Raw genomic sequence first — 15,033 nt, forward strand, 5'->3', positions numbered from 1 at the left:
GTCTCCAACAATTTTATTCAAATGTCTGACAGTGTTTCTGCTGTCAAATGTAGAAAAAACTGACAGATGGGAATTAAGGAGCTGGGAAACATTTATGAACAAGTAATTTTTGGTTATTGCATGAAAAGAAAACAGTATTTGGTCAGATACACTGTGTACCTGGACAGTTGGTATGTGTTATGAGGAGAGGACGTGGTAAGTGGGTGCTGGAAAGCAGACAGGCCAGTGAGCAGTTGTCTGCAGAAGGAAATTTCATTTTAATGCCAGACTGGGCACAGTCTCCCCTCTGTGGACGTCTAGAAAAAGGCTTCTTGGCAGACATTGCCCCTTCATTAATTTTGACCAAATATTTACTGTGCATCACATGGCATGCCTTACATCCCACTTTCATTTTTCCAGGCCAGGTTTCGAACAGTTTGGGGCGATTTGTGTTCCATTTGGCTGGACCCGGGCCATGCCCCGCTCAGCAGGCCCATGCTGGTGTCTCTGGGATCTTGCCACATGAGAAACTGGCTCCACTGAGTCTTAACCTACGCTGTGCTTCTGGGAGCCACGTTTCACTTTAATCATACCTCGCATCCAGAGCTACAGTGCACGAACCGCTCTTACATATATGCGTGCACATACACCAGCTTGCACACATTGACACTTCAGTGCAATGTGCTCCGTGCTTACCCTTTTAACCTAAAGGGCACCAGAAGGAAATGTGCCAAGTTTCTGTACTCAGACATTACCGTTGTACCCTGGGCTTAATGCTGTAACTGAAATTCCCTTTCAACACCCAACTGTCTGAGATTTGCTTTAGAATGTGTTTGGCCGAACATTTAGAATAGCCCACATAAGCGGTTAAGGTCATCGGCTCTGCTCTCAGGGACTGTAATATAACACCGGTCCAACAGTAGGCCTGTATCGGCCACTGCCATCAAGTAAATAGCATTTAAAAAGCATTAGGTGCTTTTTGGCCGTGCCTGCCTCAATTCACTTTGGCATCTCTTCAGAGCTGTTCTTTTTCTTGGCACCGGGCCCAAATGCCATACTCCCTGTGGCTGGGTTGTGCCAGCTGAGTGTGCTGGTCCTTCTTCCTCCTCACTGCTCCCCAGCCCCTCCCCTCGCCTTCCTTCAGCTCCCTGCCACCTATCACAGGCCCCTCATGGCCGGTCGCAGGAACAGAAATACTGCAGCCAGTCCACAGAGCGACCTTGGGAGGAGCAGACCACTGCACCTTATTTATATAGACTCAGAACCGAGCGGACAGCAGATTCTGAATTAAATTAAGCTTTATTTACATCAACCTTGCAGTGCTGTCCCCATTCTTCCGCAATCATTGCATAATACAGTGTGTGAAATAAAACATCTGCCGGCATCAAAAAGCGTGTGCACAACGCCAGCTCTTAGCTGTATATTTGTTTTTCAAAATACTAAACTAATTGCTTTGGTGAAATGCAATCTATTAATCTCTTGAGGATTTCACGTCTCACAGCTCATGGAAGGAGTCAGCAGTGAGACTCCTGCTGTCTCCTGTTGGGAAATAAATGTACCAGCATATTCAATTACCCCTGCTTCTTCTACCCTGCTGTTGCAGGCTGCTTTGATGTATCACTGAGATCGCACTGGTCAAACCTCATTAAAAACTGGCAATGCTGGAAAACAAAAACAAGGAGTAATTGCCCACTCGTGCTCCCTTGTGCTTCTTTTCCGTAATCCTCCACCGATGCTCCAAACCTTGACTGTGCCGTATACAGCAGCTTCTTAATAGAGGGTCTAAGCCTGACATCTGGCCTCCATATTAATCACAGCGTTTTTTTTTTTTTTGGGGGGGGGGGGTTTACCCGGGTACTCTGCTCTGCTTGAAGGAATGGCATCCTTGACACCGGTGTCAGAGTCCTATCATGAGAAGTCCGGGCTGGGTTTTCTCCTTACAGGTCATCGCTGTGAATATGCAGGTTTGACTTGAGGAGTTTGAGAGTCTGGTCAAAGTCACACACACAGACATGTACATTGTGAATAGATTGATGGATAGATACTAGACAGACTGCCATGCACACAGACAAGACAGGCTGACTCTGCTTGCACCCACCCTGCTCTGTTCAGCCCATCTGCCTGGTCTCCAGAGCCAATTTGATTGGCAGCTACCTAACAAGCATTCCAGTCTTTTCCACTACAGATTTCCTTCTTGTCTCAGTGAATGGATATAATAAAGCATAGGAACTGCATTTATCCTGCAGGAATGAATGGCCTCGTGGCCTTCTGCAGAGTTTGACAGCTTTTATTTGTGTCTAATGACACTCGCTGGAGCAGCATGGCATCAGGAGAAGCTGCAACTCATCCACAATTGTGTCCCCTGGGTTTCTGATGAAAATTCATTATTGTATAGTATCTTTTCCCCTTGTCTTTTGACAGGCATTCCACATCGCTATGTTGCTGACAGTCTATGTGAAATGACCATGGCTATTTGAAATGTGAGAGCATAGCTTAGTTTGTGATATAATTATTAATGAAGTGGAACTTTTGGTCTATTATTGAGTTTCTGTTTTGAGTTTTTAAAGACAGTTGAGACAAAGATTTCCTTGTTGTCTCCAGTTGACCTATGAGGTGTTTCATGAGCATCAACACTCCTTTATCATCCTTGCGATCATGCCTGGCGTCTTCCAAATGTGTCAGGCCCGTTTGGGAAAAGCCTGGAGCAGAAGTGAAAATACTGCTCCTATTGTCTTCACTCCAGATTGGGGGGTGGGGGGCAGAGCAGGATAGGCCCCAGCCTCCCAAAGCGCTGCCTCGCTCCCTAGCCTGGCCTGCGTTTCCAGGGGAGAGCCAGGGATGTGTTTCCCAGCTGACACGACCAGGAGTTGAGGCTGCGTGCTCCAGGACTTCAAAAACCTCTGCCGGGTCCCGACCTGATGAGCAACTGTGATCACTGCCAGAGCCCCGGAGCTTGTGTTGTTAACCCGTGGCCCTGAGCAAGGGAAGGAGCGTCGCTTGTCTGTGGTTTCATCAGCAGATTTGACACCTCTTTATTGCACATGACAAAGGAGCAACAGGGTGATCAAAGGCAGCAACAGTGATAATGTGTTGCTTGCCGATCTTAATAGTTATTAGGTCCTATTGCCAGAAGTTATATGGAAGAAGTCATTGGTCTCAATGGTATCTTTCCTGTTTATCCTACCTTCCTAATGAATGATCACAAAATGGTGTTGACTGCAGAAGCTTGTTAATGTTTTTCTCATTACTGCCTTAACCTCGTCCAATGTCTAAGCCTTGAAAATAACAAAGGAGCTTTGTGTCATGTTTGCATTACAGTCTACAGAAACCGTATTTCGCTCAAATATCAATAGCAGCGTTGTAATCATCTGCGAGCGTGTGGACTTAGTTTCTATAACAGCAAATACAGATAAATAATCAAACAGTGTAGTGTTGAGTTGCAGTGTTGTGTATAAACTCGTAGGTAGTGAGTTACAGGTTGGCTTTGATTAAGAAAAAAAAAAAAAAGCACAGATTTGGACAGTGGTACTATTTTTTGGAAACTGATATCCGGTCTCAAGTGCTGCTGTAGTATAAGCGAGGTAACCTTACCCTGTTCTGTTTGGTAAACGGAGACAAAGAGATGAGGAAAGAAAGAGGCCATAAAGATATCCATCATCCCCCTCCATCACCCCACCTCTGGGTCCCCATACACACACACACACACACACACACACACAGGGCTCTAATCCTGCCTCTTAGGAGGGTAAGTGATAGCCTTGTGTAACATTAAAAACAGTCTTGATCTGATGCAACTGGCAGAGTCATTCATGCGGCGCATTTCAGGGTGGGATCCTGATGCTGAAACGGTCGAAGATTCAGTTTCGCTTTCCTGTTAATGTCATCTGATCAGCAGGAGTACGATACCTGGCCTCTTTCCCTCTGTTTCCGTCTCTCCCCGTGTTTCTCCCTCTTATCTCTGCCTGCTCTCCCTGTTATCTTCTCTAATTCAACAGAAAAGGCTGCCTTTTTCCTTTGCTTTCAGTCATTTATCGGCCGGGCCCCGTCCTGAGCAGGCGTGGCTCCAGTCTCCGCCTGGCTCCCCCGAGGGACACGCCCTCTGCTCTTATCTCTGCCATAAATCCCTCTTAAGTCCCCTAATCACAGATTAATGGGGCTGTAGATAGGGAGTGCCCTACTGTGCTTGGCCTTCCTTATCACTAATCCATATTCCATATCTCTGCTGTTGCTCGGCTGGACACCTGATATGGGGGTATGATGATATGGCGCGGGCTCCTGCAACACCTTTCAGTTTTAGCATCTGTCTTTATGAGATTTTGCGACCTTGAAAATCTTTATGGGGCAAATTAAACTTTACCAAGATATTGCTCATATAATGCCATGCAATCCCAGACTGGGATCATTTGTTTTATGGCAAGATTTGGACTGAATGACCCAGCCCTGTGAAGTTGTTTTATCATTCAAGGAGGTACACATCCCGTCTCCCTGCCTCAGAGGACGACTGTGACAACAGATCTAAATTGCCTCACTGTCCCTCTCCCCTGTGAGTTCTCCAGGGTAAAGGGCAGGTGCTTGGCTCACTTCCCCTCCCTCACACTCTGCCAAGATAGTAGCCATGGAAAAAGAGTTGTGAGAGACAAAGGCACATTTACTTTTTTAAGTCCAAGGGAAACCACTGGATCTGAACTTATTACTGCAGCTAGCTGATTGTTTTTGTGTGTCTTCTGTCCTACCTTTCGGCTTCTCTCCGTCCTTATGTCTGTCCTTCACATATGGATTAATTCAGCGGAAAGTGATTAGTAATAAAAATGCAATACACATGATGTTGCCTATGGGGGCTATGTGAGCTTTTAATTGCAAAGGGCAAACTGTGCCTGTGTTTGAGGATTGACCCTGACTTCGACAGAGCTGACCCTGTCTGGATTTTGCTTGTCCTGGGGCTGCTCAGAGTCTAGGTTGGAGTTCCTGGGTCTTCTTCCTCTATGCTTTCAGTCGGAGTAGTTAGATCGATCGCTGCCTTTAAGACACATAAGCTTTGTAGCACCAACGAGCTGTAAACTTGTAGACTTTATTGCATTTTCTTGCAGTTGAGTTGCTTGGCTATTTATACTGACAGATAATGCTCTCAGTGAAATTCTGCTGTTGCTAACATGGACAGGCGTTATGTAATTATGCACAATTAACAGCGCAGGTCCTGTAATAGCAATAGTGTCAATAGTTTAGCTCAGTGTCCAGTGCCCTGCTCTGTAGGCCACATTATGTTCTGATATATTAGCATGAAGATCATATTGAGGAGGGAATATAGATTCACAATATCATCATCAACTCATGTTGCACGGTGAAAATCAAGTTTAGCCCCAAGACACAGATTAATCGATATGAAGCTGGTAGCCATAATGTTAATATACAATGTATGCCTAGTGATGTAATGGCCAAGAGAATGACCTTGGCTTCTTGAGAACCATCACAAATCTCATGATCATGCCCTGTCTATCAATGATGGGGGGGGGGGGGGGGGGGGGGTTAGTTGTTTCAGAGTGGGCAAATACCCCGGAGGTCTTCATGAATCCTCGGATACTGTGCGTATATGGGTCAGTGTCTGGGTCTGGACCCTTGTGGTGGCTACACGGATGGGTCTGAGGCTTTTCAATTCAGTGTGCTGCTTGTTGCTGTTGGGCTCTCGTGGTTTGTTGTTCATTACTGATATTGCTTTTAGCAGTGAGAGAAAAGTCACAGAGAATTGTAGGTTTTTTTAATTACCTCCACAGCGAGCAAAGGCTCCCTCAAGCATAGTTTAACTTAGTGTGTGTGAGTGTGTGTGTGTTAGTGAATAAATGAGAAAAAAGAAACAGAGCGCTACAGCAAGTGAGAGGGTTAAGGGAGAAGGAGAATCTTGCCTCAGGCACCAATCGATCAGATCCTTGCAGTAGAAGTCCCAGCTTCCCTTTGGTGAGGCTGTGTATTGCATTAGCTCATCTCACATTCTCTGTCTGGAAGCGAAGAAGGGGGGAAAGAGGGGGATAGAAAATAGGAGAGAGGGCGGTTGAAAGAAGCAGAGGAGAAGGAAGGGCAGCGCTTTGAAATAAAGGGAGCGTTAGACGACTCAAAGCGAAGCAAGAAAGAGATGCTGAACAGCTTGGCTCGGTAGTGAAGTGTGCACTCTGCTCTGCTCTTGTCTCTGTCTCAGATTTAGTGTTCAGTGAGTGTGGTCAGGAAGGAGTGAATTTAGCTCATTGGCTATCTTCTAAAAGCATGTACCTGTAGAGAGATGGGGGGGGGGTGTTTGCACCGTGACAGAATAATCCTTTGCACCGCCCGGGTCTTTTTCCCTTGACGAGGGGTAATGGAGCTGAAGTAACCGGGGTCACTCAGAGTGTCTGTGGGGATCAGCACGGCAAAGCATACACACAAACATACACACATGCAGCTTGCACACAGCAAATTCAGTCAGGGACTACAGAAAGCATAATGGCATTATGTAACTGATACATGCTCGCTCCCACTCGCTGGTTAAAACACACACAACCTCTTAGGAATCAGTCACAAAACACTTATTAGACTTCTATATGAAGTGCTGAATATTTATCAACCAGCGTATACTCTTGCCAGCTTCCATGTAACATTTTACCGTAACCCAGTGTATATTGTGTTCTCAGTCTGCATCTTAATCACGCAGATCCCGTGTAATCACCTACAGTAAACAGCCACTGATCAAACACAGCACCGCCTGCTGCACGGCTCTGCTCACAGTGGGCCACATCTAAATAGTTAATGATTCCCCCATAAAACCCCAAACTTCAGACCATTTCAAATTAGAGAGGAGCTATCTAAATCAGGAAGGGAATGGGCAGAGCAGATAGTGGCAGAGCTCTTCAAAGTCCTCTTTAATAAAACATATTAGCCTGCCTTGTCTGGTGAAGGGGTGCCGGTAGTGCTGCAGTTGCTGTGGTGGTAATGGGCCCGTGCACGCTAGCAATAGCGAAGGGTGTTAGCTCCGTATGCCGCTCGACCAGAGGGCGGGGCCTCTTCAACATACGTTCTGTAGGTTCAAAAGCCTGTGACGAGAGCAGGTTACAAATGGGGGTTAATTAGCCTAGTTGTGCTTCAGACAGCTCCAACAGCCAGGAAGCACAGATATGTATTTTTTATAAACTTTATTCAGCATCAGATAGATAATTCATTCTTGCTAACGGCTTGATGTGCCGCTCTCTCTCTCTGTCTCTCTCTCTTTCTCTCTCTCTCTCTCTCTCTCTCTCTCTCTCTCTCTCTCTCTCTCTCTCTCTCTCTCTCTCTCTCTCTCTCTCTCTCTCTCTCTCTCTGTTCCTGTCCGTATCTCAGAAAATGCTTTAATCTCCACAGATATGTTTTTCAAACCCACAGACTATCTATAGCGTGACATGCAGGACCAATACAGGGATTTCTCTGTGAGACTTTTTCGTATTTGTCATGTTGCCACTAAATCATGAAACATCAGCTGATTGGATTTACTCTAATTGCTCCAAATAGAGTAACTGTTAATCCACTGGCAGTTTTTGAATACATGGTTCTGTGGCATTGAAATCCATTGCACTGAATACATGATCTCATTTGATTATTTTCAGCTATAGGCTATCAGAAAATAAACGGTTATTTGAAGACATAACCAGCACCACTGCCTGCTGTCACTTATTGAGAGTTGCTCATTTGCTATTGTGCTGATTTTCTCACACTGTTATTGCAGCCACACACAACCACTGTAGTTTGTGACCAATAGTTTTTTGAAAACACGTGTGCAGCATATAATAAAACTGCATCCCAAAGGAGGAGCCTATGTCAAGTCTCGAGGGACAACCCGGTGTTCGTGGGAGATTTGTGTAAGAACAACAGGTGTAGATGATGCATTCCAGAATATAAACTCCACCCCTGATCACAGTTGGTCCATTTCTGATGATCACCGTCGATCAAGTCATTTTCAGAAAGTGTGCACAGCCCTAGCCTGTAATGAACATGCATTTAGGAATGAGACCCATAATCATGATGTCCTTCGTTGGGCTACTAGATTAATTATATTTCACTGACCACACTACACGTTTGCGTTGAAGTGATTAATCTTCCCACAGAGCTGTCATTAATTATGCTGACTTTACCTAAAATATGTGGCGACCACAAGAAGATGCCTTCTCAGCACCAGACTTCTAGGGTAACGGGAGGGGATGGGTGGAGGGCACAGAAAATGAGGCAGTGTGGCAAGTTCACGGGATGCTGGGTAAATTAATTGCGGGCCTGCGCCTCCAATTAAACTCGACTCTCTTTAATTGGTGCTGAACGAGCTCCAAAGGCCTATGCTGGGAGATATGGCAAGGAGGGAAGAACTCTCCCTCTCTTTCTCTGTCTCTCTCTCTTACTCACAAACACACACACACACACACACACACACACACACACTATTGTCTGTAGGCACACAATGCATCCACAAGTCCCACCCTTCAGGAATTAACAACAGGAAGCTAATTTGCATGTAAAGCAGGTTTGATAGACACAGCTGACTAGTCAGAGAGCAATAATAATGACCTGAGATAGCACTGGGGTATTAAGCCCCTTGGCACTGCTGTTGGCACTGCTGTGGGCTGCTCTGTCTTACTACTTCCTTTTCCATAGCTAAGCTATCCACTGCATCTATATCTTTTTATCTCTTCATTTCCTTCTACCTTTTAAGGTGTGTCACACGTTTGCTGTTGCCTTTCTTTTTCTTCTTCTCTGCTCTTTGATCTGAAAAAAATGACAGAGTCACATACTGGAGCTGTGCTAAGCTTTACTAAGGGAGCTCTTACTGTAATTAAAGGGTGACTTCACACACTGATTGGTAGTTTATTTGGTCTTTACTACTACTTTACTACTTTAGTACTTATCAGCATTACCTGTTATTGTACCTCAAAGAATATGTTCCACTACTTTCAAATTATATTTTCTCTATGTAAATGTGATAGAGACACATCAGTACAGACTGTGAAGAAGTGGAGATGCGTAGGCCTACTTGTGCAGCATCAATATTCATAAGTCTATATACATAGTACATTACTCATCCTAACATGTTGAGGTTTGTTTCCCTTGAGCTGTTCAAAAAGAACATAAAGGCACCATAGTAATACATGACATATCAATAATTACAACATGCATATAAATATACGCAGAACTGAAGAATTGAACGGGGGCACAATGACAACAGCTGCAACACATCTACTGACCCTGTGTGGTAAACAGATTTCTGCTAGTTATTTCAAGGATCACCATCCTACAGTCCTATTGAGAGAGACAACACAGGCCCTTGATCCTGTTTTCTATTAAAGTTATTAAGTTAAACTACAAAATCCATTCAAAGGGTATAAATCCTTGCAGATGTAAACTTTCATCTTTTTCATTTTCTTCTCAGGATCCCGTCTGCGCCAAGAGGACACCCCACCCCGGATTGTGGAGCACCCATCTGACCTGATTGTTTCCAAAGGGGAGCCCGCCACTCTCAACTGTAAGGCAGAGGGGCGGCCTACTCCGACAGTGGAGTGGTACAAGGATGGAGAGCGGGTGGAAACGGACAGGGACAATCCCCGATCTCAGCGCATGCTGCTGCCCAGCGGCTCCCTCTTCTTCTTACGCATCGTCCACGGACGACGGAGCAAGCCGGACGAAGGTTCCTACGTCTGTGTTGCCCGCAACTACCTGGGAGAGGCGGTGAGCCACAATGCCTCACTCGAAGTAGCCAGTAAGTGCAGCATGTCTCCCTATTTCTTCCTTGGCCTCGAGTGTGGGCGTGAATGCATGAGTTTGGGTTTAGATGCAGTTGAATAGCAGGCTCCAGTTTCTTCCAGTGTCTCTGTATTCAATGTGTTCATTGAGTTGGATAATCTCTCAGGAGATGGGCAGGATGTGTTTGGCCCAGCGGTCTCTGCAGGCCTGCAGAGCCTTGGGGGAGAAGTGGCCTGATCATTCTAGGGTGAGTGCTCCTCTAAAGGGCCCTTGGTAGGTGGTCAGGAGCTACAATGAGAACAAAGCCCTTTCTGTTTTAGCCCTGCTTCTGATTTTTGTCAGAGGGAGGGAGATATAAATAGAAGGTTATATATCGACAGGAATGCAATCATTGCATCTGTGTTTAGTCATCTTTTAATGAAGAGCTTTCCAACTCGTTTCATTGAACTATCAGTGATTCATCTTTATGTCTGCTACACTGATGCAACAACAGGCTAGTTTTGATGTAAAGCATCTTTAGGGTCAACAAGCCCTCTTTGAGATGTATTATCAAGGAGAGTATTTGGCCGTCCGCAGGTATGCCATGTAGGAAGAGTAAACAATCTTGCGAAACAATTTGGTCGTTTGGTGAGTGGTGATCTGTGTTGACAAATTTGTTCCCATGATTCTTTAAAGGCTGCTTTCATTGGTGAGGTCAGCTCTTCAGATATATTATCTCTTTGCTCTCTCGACTGGCTGAGAGTGAAGGCTGAGGAGGAAAGCTCAGATATCAACCGCTCCTCTAGCATGCCCAGAGGCTGTCACCAGCCCGCTCACTGTAATCTAATCAAGATGGGGAAAGAAAGAATGGTGTGCGTGTTTGAATGTGTACGTGTATGAGTGAATGTGGAGTTTGGGTATTGCAGGGCTGGGCATGAGCTGCTGGCTGAGGTGTTAGATAGAGTATGGCTGCTTGCTGTATATTTTCAGATTCAAGCTGCACTCGTGGGATCTCTGGAGAATAAAGATGACACAAAACGGCTCTGCTGCGGGTGCTGCTTTCCATATTTCCCATCTTCAATGTCAGTGAAATGTAACGTGAGAAGCATCATATCGGAGACCTTTAGGGGCCTCCTGATCATAAACTGGGTTTTTATGGTGTATTTCCTGAACTTTGCTTTTTGAATCCAAGAGCAGGAGTATCCCTTCAGATGATCAGACCGGAGCAGCAGAAATGCAGTGCAGAGTGATGATCAAGACCAGATAAAAAAATACAGCCCCTCACAATTTAAATGTTATTATGCAAACTACTTTTGAGGAAAATTGATTACATGAAAAATAAATATGACAAAAATATAAGAGAAGTTTCCACAGGTCATGGTGCAAAAAATACTCTTTCCTAGCAGTGGATGATATACAGTGTTTATTTCAGAGGTGGGTTTTTCGAGTAGAAAAACAAGACGCCTGGCGGGACTTGTGAGGACGAGAGTGCAGAGCACCATTGGCTCAGTCTCAGGTTTTGGGCTGCTTATTCTGTATAAGGTTCAAACAGACCCATAATGACAAGCCACTGTGCTCCAGCCCTCTCTCTCTCTCTCTCTCTCTCTCTCGCTCTCTCTCTCTCTCTCTCCCTCTCCCTCTCCCTCTCCCTCTCCCTCCTTCTCGCTTAGTTGGTGTCTCTCGCTCCCCTCTCTGCAACTCATGCTTAACTACGTATAATTATGTTGTCGGAGCAACCAGGATGGAAGCCTACCGCAGAAAAAAAAAAAAGAGGCCGGAGAAGAATGAGAAAAGCCCAGAAACACAGAGATTTCTTTACAAGGCCGAGTGAAGAAACAAGAAGCCATAAATCTGACTCATGAGGGTATATAAGAAAGTTCGAAAGCATTTTGGATTCCTTGTTGTTAAAGGTGCTTGTCGTAACACTACTGTTATAAGCTGAACATTGTAGACAGTGTGTTTTACTCAGACTCAGAGGGAGTTGAGGGTACAACCAAGCTTTTAATTTCCAATGAAACTCCGAAACAGGAAGTCGTGGTTTTAATTGTGTTTACTTTGCCTAGCTCTCCCCCTCTAATGTTTTCACTTTAAAAGCTAAAAACACAGCTTTTTTGGAAATGTTATTTTAAGAGCCTGGCTTTTACAGTTTCCCTTACTCACCAGCGATTGTTAACGTAATCCAAGTTTCAACAAATCCTGTTTTGCCAGACTAGGAGAGCTAACCCAGTTTGTTTGGCTTATCATTAACCGCATGTACAGTAGAGCCCACGAGCTCTCTATCTCAGCCTCCTAACCCAAAGCCCAGGCTAATGCATTTACCATGAATCCTGTTTGCCCTGTGTATTCAAATAAGATCAAGATAGGATTATTTTCCAATTGTGTTATTGTTGTCTTTGTATTAGACATTTCAACTTCAAATAATGAACTTCCTTCGTACTTAACAACTGCCAGTTGATAAAGAACTAAGAGTAAGTCCACATTGAAAAAAAAAGTATTGGAAAGATGATTATGTTTCTATGATTTATGCGTCTTTCGATGTTGTTCATATTTTTGCCAAACACTGAACAAAGAAAATGCTAAAAAAAAAAAAATGACAGAAAATGGTTTAATTTTCTTAAAACGATTATTGTGATGAAAATACTGCACAATGATTATAATCTGTTAGCACCATTCTACTAAGCTGGAAATAAATACTGTCATTCATACATCAATATTTATCTCTTCTGTCTATACAAATACAAATATCATCAGTGAGTGATAAATGTGCCCGCTCTTATTTATAAATTACTGACACATACAGTATGTGTGCAATACACTGTATGCTCTTCCTTTACCCGGTGCCCTGCATGAGGTCCTGAGAGGCTCTATGAATAGCTTGTTTGCCTTTTCCTGGATATGGAGATAGTAAAGTGAGGTAATGGACGACACACTGCTCCACTCGAGCAGGCGATAACCTCAGGGCCTGCTGTCTGGTGGCCTGGCCGACTGCACAGTGCTGACCACACAGGGTTGGCTGCAATCCTTATATATACACATACAGACTCCTCTCTCCAGAGGCTGGGTTTACTTTTAACAGCCACTAACAACAGAAGCAAAGGGATGTTGACTTGAATTTGGTCCACTGCATATAACTCTCTATTCTGCCAAGTTTATCTCAAACTCTCATTGATCTGGATGCTTCCGTAAAATCCCTGTCACCATGTGCGGCCAGCTGGCTTCTCCGACTCTGATTAGTAGGGGGAAGGTTGGGGTGTCAGATGTGTTGAAGGCGGCAGGATCCGTCCTGACAGATTTGGGGCCATACCTAAGGGTCATCTGCTGAGCGGAGGACAGTTGGCTGGCATGCGCCAGTCCAAAGGCAGCATGGCCACCTCCCACTGATCTGAGGATCCGCCTGTCTCTCATGCAGGAAATCCCTTGTACTACATCTGTTGGCTCTCAAAGACTCGGGGGTCTTTATGTTGTCCTCTTCAGCTCGACCCCTCCCAAACTAAACCCCTCCTCTTGACACATAACATCTGAGTTTGCTCTATCTCACGTTTCTTTCTTCTCTGGCCTCACCTGTCTCTCCTCCCAACTCTTCATTATATCTGCACTGAAACCGAACAAGCCCTGTGACTGAAACAGCTTCTTCCAGTACCTGGTGGCAGAGTAATTATTTACTTGTCATGGCTTTTGCCTCTCATGAACTTATTACAAGAGTGGATATATAGTGCAGTAACTCTGTATTTGAATTCCACTGACTTTTCGCTCACATCTGTCCATATGTTTTTGTTATTTTTGGGTGTCATGTCGACCACTTTTAACCTCCTTTTCCTGCTCGGCAAATATTAAGACGTTCCAAATATTAAAATGAGACCACGAGGTGAAGAGAAGGAAAGCGTGAGTGAGGTAGAGAAAAAGAGACGGCAGAGACCGAGAGAGCCGGAGCAGACTGAATAAAAAAAAAAAAAAAAATCAGGACAGCTAAAACCCAGTAGAATCAGCAGTGAGTGTGCTGGCAAGCTGCCAGGAGACTGGAGGCAGAGTGTGTTACTGCTCTGTGGCAGTTATTTGTCTCAGGGAGGTTCAGAGCAAATTGGTGCAAACGGCACAGCCAGGGTCTGCTTCATGAGTCAACAGGCAGCTGAGGCGTGGGCTCCACACCACAGACTCTCCTTGGCCTCCACTCCAATCTGTTTTATGTTGGAATGCAGACCCCTTTCCACAATCGCAGAGCCCAGTGGTGTGTGCGTCTGTCAACACTGAACTCTGCTCGCTCTTTGTTTTATACTAGTGTAAAAAACTTCTGCATGCAAGCTGTGGGCTTTCAAGCAAATCTCTGTATATTAATTTCATAAATTATGTTTTGTTTATAGTTTATCTTGTTGGGTTTGTGCCACTGGCCAAGGCTGTTGTAGTCCAATCCTGTTAATCGTGAAACTGCTGCGGGAAACACTACAGCTACTGTCTAATTCCCCTCCTCTCAGCACATATCTGTCAGGTCCGTCTCTCTGAAACCTCTGCTGAGCAGATATGTTCAGCACATGCATGTCAAGTAGTTTCCTATTAATCCATATATGCAGAGTAGGATTTTTATCATGCATGATGCGTGTGGTCTGTTTAACCTAGCATATTTAGTACTTCAGGGTGTTAGAATAAATCAATGCAATCCATCTAATTAAACCTGCAGTATCTGTTTTCTGTGTTTGGTCAATCCCTAAATGCCACTTTGAGCAGGGCAGAGCAATTTCTACAGCAAGGCCGGCATTACAGAAACGTGTGGTGCTTCTGGTTAGCATGCTGCGCTTGTTCGTGTCCTGGATATGTACCTTCAAACTTTGACCATGTTGACAAAATATGCATCAGACACATCCTGGCTGACAGATATTGGCTGACATAACTAACCTAAAATGCAGTCGTCACTCGCTGCAGTGACAGCAGCCCGGAGTGAAGGGGAAGAAGATGCTCACGTCTCCTTCAGTCATGTGAGAATCTGTCAAATGTCACACTGGTTTTGGTATTTTTAGAGAGTGTTTTTTTTCTTTTTTTTTTCATCACAAAAACATACAAGCACAACCTCGCCCACACATAGCACTCCCTCACCAAAACTAATACTGCTGGCGAGATGCGAGGCCAAGCGCTGAAAATGCTCACCAAGGGAAAGAGTGGTGTAGCAGTGGATAAGAGCCAGAGTAGACATGCAGGGCAGCTTTTTTTAACAGAGTTTTAGGCGCTTGTTGTTGTTTTACAGCAAACACTGGCACCGTGCCTAAAGAGATCACACATCCCGCACAGTGAGAGAAAGTCGTACGAATGGATTGGTTTAAGAATGAAGCCGTGGATAGAAGAGGATTGGATGAGGCAAGACTTCTT

General features: G+C 44.8%; 1 protein-coding gene across 3 annotated transcripts in view; it reads left to right on the top strand.

The window, feature by feature from the left end:
• The window catches only part of robo1 (roundabout, axon guidance receptor, homolog 1 (Drosophila)), a 223,179-nt gene that overhangs the window by 103,434 nt on the left and 104,712 nt on the right, over positions 1 to 15,033 (top strand). For all 3 annotated transcript variants that reach the window (XM_087173468.1, XM_087173469.1, XM_023404271.2), the window contains one exon: positions 9,389 to 9,715. In XM_087173468.1, coding sequence (XP_087029594.1) covers positions 9,389 to 9,715 — 327 coding nt within the window. The remainder of the gene's footprint in view (positions 1 to 9,388; positions 9,716 to 15,033) is intronic.

The sequence above is a fragment of the Seriola lalandi genome, unplaced genomic scaffold (assembly GCF_002814215.2).
Source record: "Seriola lalandi dorsalis isolate HSWRI2012SDOR001 ecotype SW California unplaced genomic scaffold, Sedor1 jcf7180002054237, whole genome shotgun sequence".
Classification (NCBI taxonomy): Eukaryota; Metazoa; Chordata; class Actinopteri; order Carangiformes; family Carangidae; genus Seriola; species Seriola lalandi.